At 47.6% G+C, this 7,555-nt stretch overlaps 1 protein-coding gene across 1 annotated transcript in view; it reads right to left on the bottom strand.

The window, feature by feature from the left end:
* Window positions 1-5,298: 5,298 nt before the first annotated feature.
* The window catches only part of DUSP23 (dual specificity phosphatase 23), a 27,240-nt gene continuing 24,983 nt past the window's right edge, over window positions 5,299-7,555 (bottom strand). The window contains exon 3 of the mRNA XM_015424955.1: window positions 5,299-5,484. Coding sequence (XP_015280441.1) covers window positions 5,299-5,484 — 186 coding nt within the window. The remainder of the gene's footprint in view (window positions 5,485-7,555) is intronic.

Here is a 7,555-nt window from a genome sequence, read left to right on the forward strand (position 1 = left end):
TGTTGTCAAAACCCAGGGCTTTTTTGTAGCAGGAACTCCTTTGCATGTTAGGCCACACACCCCTAATGTAGCCAATCCTAATGAGTTTCTGCTGTTGGGTGTGGCCTATTATGCTAATGCATTCCTTGGGCATGGCCTACTCTGAAGCCAGCCGGAACGCCGTTCCTGTACGCTCCTGCCCAAAAATAGCCCTGGATGGGAGACCACCAAGGAAGGCAGGGGTTGCTGTGCAGAGGAAGGCAATGGCAAACCACCTCTGAACATCTCTTGCCTTGAAAACCCCATGTAACTCAATGGCACACAAAACCAAAAGAGCAGCTTACCACATTGCTTTTGGAGAAGCTTATGGAGCCAGGAACAGCAGCCGGGTGGACAGGACAGGAGGCTGTTCCTAGGGCTGCCAGCTCTGGGTTGGGAAATACCTGGAGATTTTGGGTATGTAGAGCCTGGGGATGGTGGCGTTTGGGGAGAGGAGGGACCTCAGAAGGCTACAGTGTCATAGGATCCGCCTTCCAAAGCAGCCATTTTCTCTAGGGGAACTGATCTCCGTCGTTTGGAGATCAGTTGTACTACGAGGAGAGCTCCAGGCCCCACCAGGAGGCTGGCAACCCTGTTGCCGTCCCTCAGAACTTGTCACTCAAGTCAGTTCTGCCCAAATCATCTGATGGCTTTAAACTTAGGCTTCCACCGAAATTTCAGCGAAGGTGAAATTCCGAGCGAACATGGGAGGTTCTCTCCAAGCGAGGCCGACAAGGGAGTTCAGAGCCGTTAAAAAGGAAGTTTCATCAACAAAATTCTTCAGGTGCTTCTGCCTGTTCCTTTGGTACACTCAGGATTTTGCCTGCGGCAAAAGTCAAAGTGGTCTGGCGTGTGGTGACACATCTAAAAGAGCTTTTGAGGGCAGATACCCTCCTCCCGCATTCTTTTGACAGAGACTAGCAACATTTCTCCAAATGGTTCCTCCTCACACCCCTAAATTGGTACCAGATTACCTCACGTGAAGTTCAGAGTGAGAATAATCCTCCGGTCAAACTCACGTAGAATTAAACAGTTTTTTTTAAAAAAATAAGACTATCAGAATTTCTGAGAGGGAAGCATTCACTCCTCCCTTACAACCATTTCTCTCTCCAATTTCTTCCTGTGAAGAAGAAGAGGAAGGAGGATGGGCTTGGATACTCCTTCTGGGATTTTATGCTCCAACTGTCAGTTTTTCACTCAAAGGCCTGATTTCAACACGACCCTGGCTGAGGTAAAAGCACTTGCTGGTGGCAGAAAGAGCCACCGATGAGCGCTTTTACCTTTGCCAACATCACATTTAAATCAGCCTTATGTACAGAGCTCGGAAGCAGCCAGAAGGGGGAAACAGGAATAGTTTATTTTAAAAATTAGCTTGCAATTGAGGAACTCGAGAAACCCAGGCAGCCTTCCAAACAAAAATTAGGCAACCCACAAGCTCCCCCTTCTGGTCATTTGTATCCAATGTACACTAACAGGAAGGGCATTTTCTATGCCAACTTCACCAGGCTGTCTGTTGTTATAGTAAAGGTAAAGGTTCCCTTGCTCGAAAGCCAGTCAAATCCGACTCTAGGGTTGCAGTGCTCATCTCCGTTTCAAAGCCAAAGACCCAGCGCTGTCCAAAAACATTTCCGTGGTCATGTGTCCGGCATGACTAAACACCAAGGCGCACAGAACGCTGTTACCTTCCCACCGAAGCAGTACCTATTTGGAGAGGGGAGGGACTACAGCAAATATGTGATGCCATAAGAGTCCCACCCTCAAAAGCAGCCATTTTCTCTGAGAAAACTGATTTCTGTCTTCTGGAGATGAGTTGAATTTCTGGAAGCTCTCCAGACCCCACCTGATGGTTGGCAAACGTACTACCCCATAGCTCCAACTGTAACTTTGCAGAGGAAAATCAAATGGGAGAAAATGTGGGATCTGGAAGACCCTCATTCGACTCCTCCTCTGCTATGGAAGCACGGGCCAGTCGCACACTTAGCCTAACCTACCTCAGAGGTAGGGATACCAGCCTTCCAGGTGGGGCCTCGGGAACTCTTCAAACTACAGCTCATCTCCAGACTACAGAGATCAGCTCCCTTGGAGAAAATGGATCCTTTGGACTCTACGGCATTATACCCTACCGAAGTCCCTTTTCTTCCCAGCTGCACCCCCAAATCTCCAGGGGTTTCCAAATCTGGCAACCCTCCCATCCTCCCCCGCGGCCAGGGGTGTTGTGAGAATAAAACAGATGAGAAGAGGCGAAAGATTTATACGATCTGAAGAGAAGGCAAGAGTTATTAATAGCTAAACACTGGAAATCGGATACACCACTTACAAAGATGCAATGGTATAATAAAATATGGGAGATGTATGTAGTGTGTAGAATAACAAACAATTCCTTCTTTGAGGGAAAAGTCATAAATATGTGGAAAGCTAGTCAGGAAGAGGGGTGGAATGTGGTGACAGAATATCCCAAGTGCAATATTATTATCCCAAACAGGAAGGACTATGACCTGTTTTGGAATTAACTGAGTTTAAAAAATTGTTACTTCCCCTTTGCTTCTCTCCGATCGTAACTTCTCAATTTTAAGTTTTTATATTATGTGTATTAAAGGTAAAGGTTTCCCTTGCTCAAAAGCTAGTCGAGTCCGACTCTAGGGTTGCGGTGCTCATCTCCGTTTCAAAGCCGAAGAGCCAGCGCTGTCTGAAGACGTTTCCGTGGTCATGTGGCCGGCATGACTAAACACCGAGGCGCACGGAACGCTGTTACCTTCCCACCGAAGTGGTACCTATGTATCTATCTACTTGCAATTTCTTGCTTTCGAACTGCTAGGTTGGCAGGAGCTGGAACTAGAGACGGGAGCTCACTCCGTCATGCGGCACACTCGGGTCTCGAACTGCTGAACTACCGACCTTCCACAGCCTGCAGTTCAGCGTCTTAACCACTTGAGCCACCGCAGCTCCATTATGTGTATTAGAGTACTGTATATTTTGTTCTGGCTAATCAATTTAAAAAACCTTAAAAAACAGATGAGATGAGAATGATGTAAGCCACTGCGGAGAAAGACGATGGATAACTGCTGCAAATGAATACAAAACTATTTGTGGGCGCATGTGATACATGCGGTGTGTGAAGAGATGCTGAAGTGGGACTGCAGCGGAGGTGAACCTTGAACACAGGAATTCCTGCTTCATAGCTCATCTTCACAGCTCAGCACTGAGCAACGGCAGCTCTCACTGGGCCGCAGACGTGGCAGCAATCAGTCACCCCACAGAAACGAGCGTGACTCAGCAATACTTGCATGGAGAAGGTCCCAGGTTCGATCCCCAGACGAGCCCACATTTTTAAAAAATCTCAGTTAGGTGAGGGGCCATGGCTCCCTGGCACCTCTGTGTAAAAGAAGCAAGTCATCGTTGATGGAAAGATCTTTATCCAAGACCCTGGAGAACTGCTGTCAGTCAGAGCTTGCAAATGCTGACCTCAACGGACCAAAGGTCTGATTCAGTGTAAGGCAGCTTCATGTACTGAGTGAAAAGGAAAGACCTTTCTTTGCAGGAGGCCCTAGAGAGCTGCTGCCCATCACAGTACAAAACAACTACACTGTCTGGCCTGGCATGAGGCACGTATAGGCAACCGGGATTGCCTTCTTTCCATTGTCAGAAGGAAATCATAGAATCACAGAGCTGGCAGGGGCCATCCAGGCCATCCAGTCCCACCCCCTGCTAGAGATGTGAAGGCCTGGAAAAAAAACCGGAAAACTTTGGGGGGGAAAACGGGTTTTTTCCCGTTTTTTTCTGAAAAATTGGAAAAATTGAAAAAAGAAAAAAAATGATTATGGAACGTTTTATTTTAACATGATGAATAAAATATTTTAAGACAAGGTGTTCAAATATTTTCCAAATCATTTCTTAAAAAATATGTACGGTGTCAGATTGATCTAATTTCTGTGCACGGAGGACAAGCAAGTCCTAGGTTACAAACTGAACTCTCCAATGCAAGAACAAGATGCATTTCTTCCTTTAGGAGGTGCTAATGTCACAAGAAAAGAAAAAGGTTTCAGTTTTGTTTTTGCATGTGGGTGGGTATTCTGTTTGTAATAACTGTTTGGATACACTATATTTTTAATATGCTAGTTGTGATAATTTCATGCCAAGTAAAAATGTCCATAGTCATATTTTATGTTCCTAAAGTAACAGAATGACTTTCAATCTAGAAAAGACAAAAGAAATGCTAATGTAGCATTTTTTCAATTTTCCCAAAAATTTCCGTTCCCCCCGAAAAAAACCGGGAAAAAAACGGGGTTTTTCCGAGCTTCAAAATTTCCGAAAATTTTACATCTCTACCCCCTGCTCAGTGCAGGATCAGCCTAGAGCATCCCTGGCAAGTGTTTGTCCAGCTGCTGCTTAAAGACGGCCAGTGAGGGTCCCTAGATAGCTGATTATTCCATTGTTTTTCATAATATCCAGCTGGTACCTTCCCGCCCTTAATTTAAACCCATTATTGTGAGTCCTTTCTCTGATGCCAACAGGAACAGCTCCCTGCCCTCCTCTGAGTGGCAGCCCTTCAAATACTTCAAGAGAGCAATTGTGTGTCCCCCTCAACCTCCTCTTCTCCAGACTGAACATTCCCAAGTCCCTCAGCCTTTCCTCACAGGGCTCGGTCTCCAGGCCCCCGATCATCCCCATCGCTCTCTTCTGCGCCCGCTCCATTCTGTCCACATCCTTTTGGAAGTGAGGCCACCAGAACTGCAAATCAAGAATATTAGTATATATACTGACCCATTTAGAAACAACCAAGATGGAGGCTTGTCCCCTTTGACCTCTTTTAATTCCCGGGCAGCAAGTAACGTGTCGGCATGTCAACAGGTTTTGTAGCGAGGGCCGTCACAGGAAACAGAAAAGGACCCTCCGCCCCTGTCCTAAAACAGCACCCAACTCTCTATGGCAACCGTTCCTCCTAGCATGGGAGGGAAATCCCATTTGTGCACAGTCTCACAGATTCTACTGCGTGATCCTGCAGAGGTGATCTTGCTCCCCTGATCTTGTGTCGGGAATCCCCTATCAATTCCAGCCACGGTCGCTAGACCTAATTCCATCCTAAGGAACCCCAAATCAAGTCTCCCAAACAATTATTTTAGCTCTTCTTCGGCCAGGCAGAAAGTTCGTTCCCAGTGATTGGGGGGGGGGAGGAGCCTAGAAAGAGAGTCTCTTTCTGTAATGCTCTCCACTACAATAGGAGTGAATAGCCAAGCGGTCCCCCCCCCCCCCCCCCGCTGCCCCTCCCCCCAACAAACAAGGCTATTTGATGCGGTGGTGGAACTGGATGACAGCTTTCTCCTGGTCGGACGTCTCGATGGAGCCGGGCCGCAGCTCACGGATTTTGTGGATGGCATCCACGCCGGTAATCTTCTGGGTCTTCACGAGGTAGCATGCCAGCATGGTTCCAGTCCGGCCAAATCCCAGCATGCAATGCACCGCCACCGCCTGAGGGGGAAAGAGAAACGCAGAGCGATGTTCTGGGGATCGAGGCCAGACAATTTTATTTATTTAAAACATTTCCATGCTGCCTGTCCTCCCAAATGGGATCCCAAGGCAGCGGGCCAGAAAACGTCTGAATGTCAGAACAGCATTAATAGGCCCCAGCCTGGTGGAACTCTTTGCCAAGTAACATCAGGGCCCGACGGGATCTTATGCGATTCCACAGGGCCTGTACGGCCAGAGATGTTCTGCCAGGCGTTCGGCTGAGGACAGCAACGGTTGGCATAATGGCTGGCACCCTACCTGGACCCCTATGCCTTATGGAACTGATTCCCCCCCTGCACGTTTGAAGCACTCACAGACCAGGTACGGGAGGGAGTTGCAAAAACCTCCGCCACTTGCTTTTAATTACCGCATGTTGTTGGATATGGTTTCTATGTTTTTAGGATTCTGTACATCGCCAGAGCCTCACAATTGTAAATGGAATAATAAATGGAATAATAAATAAACAAACGGAATGTAATAAATAAATAATATATAACACAACTCAATGAAAACATATGAACACGCAAACAGACAACATCAAAACCGGGGGGGGGGGGGGGCCAAAAAAAACAAAAAAAACAAAAAAAAAAACCGGGGGGGGGGGGGAGGCCAATAACAGCTAACTGGGAGTCCACCAAATAACGAACGAAACAACAAGAGCTTTGACCTGCTGTGGAAGACAACAATAGAGGGAGACAGACGCATCTCCCTGTGGAGGGAGCTCCAGAGTTTTGGTACCATGACCAAGAAGGCCTTTCCTTGAGTTACCACCTGTCTAGCCTCAGATGGCTCTTGGCTAGGGGTGCAAGGGGGCAGGTGGGTCTTACAATGTTAGGGGGCAATGAGAGGATGGCTAATAGAGGACGATCCTGTGTTTCCTTCTGACTCAGCCTAAGGAATTTAGCAAGAATTGCACTATTTACGTCAGGGCTTTTTTTGTAGAAAAAGTCCAGCAGGAACTCATTAGCATAATAGGCCACACCCAGCAGCAGAAACTCATTAGCATATTAGGCCACACCCCTGACAGCACAGGTCATTAGCATATGAGGCCACACCCCTGTGTTACCAGAAGTGTGGTCACATCCAGCCACACCCACCTTTTGCTTCTTATTCTGTTTACCTTGTTTGTTGCCAAAACCCAGGGCCTTTTTTTGTAGCAGGAACTCCTTTGCATGTTAGGCCACACACCCCTAATGTAGCCAATTCTAATGCATTTCTACTCCTGGGTGTGGCCTGTTATGCTAATGAGTTCCTGCTGGGTGTGGCCAACTTGGGAGCCAGCCGGAACTCCGTTCCTGTGCGTTCCTGCCCAAAAATAGCCCTGATTTACGTGTACAAGACAGGGGGAAGAACCCTCTCCCAGGAATTCTATCTAGGTGGGAAGATTTCTAATTTGTATTCCAACAGGGCCTACCTGGTGTATGGTTGTCAGGTCCCTCCTGGCAATCCGTGGGGGATGGGGAGGGACTTACCAGAAGAAGGAGGGGAGGACCAGGTGACGTCACGGGCAATATGCTTACATCACTTCCAGCACGTACAGGAAGTGACCTTATCCCATTGCAATGTCCGGGTGACGCTCTGATATCTGGGCAAAAACTGTATAGTAAAAATGGCTTCTGCCGTATTTTGGCCAAATACCAGAGCGTCGCCTGGACATCACTGATGCGATGATGTCACTTCTGGTGCACATTGGAAGTGATGCCGGCAGGGCTATTTTTGGGCAGGAACGCACAGGAACGAAATTCTGGCTGGCTCCGAAGTTGGCCACGCCCAGCAGGAACTCATTAGCATAATAGGCCACACCCAACAGCAGAAACTCATTAGGATTGGCTACAATTAGGGGTGTGTGGCCTAACATGCAAAGGAGTTCCTGCACCAAAAAAAAGCCCTGGGTTTTGTCAACAAACAAGGTAAAGAGAATAAGAGGCAAAAGGTGGGTGTGGCTGGATGACCACACTTCTGGTAACATGGGGGTGTGGCCTAATATGTGAATGAGCTGTGCTTTCAGGGGTATGGCCTAATATGCTAGAGT

This window comes from Gekko japonicus, unplaced genomic scaffold (genome assembly GCF_001447785.1).
Source record: "Gekko japonicus isolate JY-2015 unplaced genomic scaffold, Gekko_japonicus_V1.1 scaffold1787, whole genome shotgun sequence".
Taxonomy (NCBI): Eukaryota; Metazoa; Chordata; class Lepidosauria; order Squamata; family Gekkonidae; genus Gekko; species Gekko japonicus.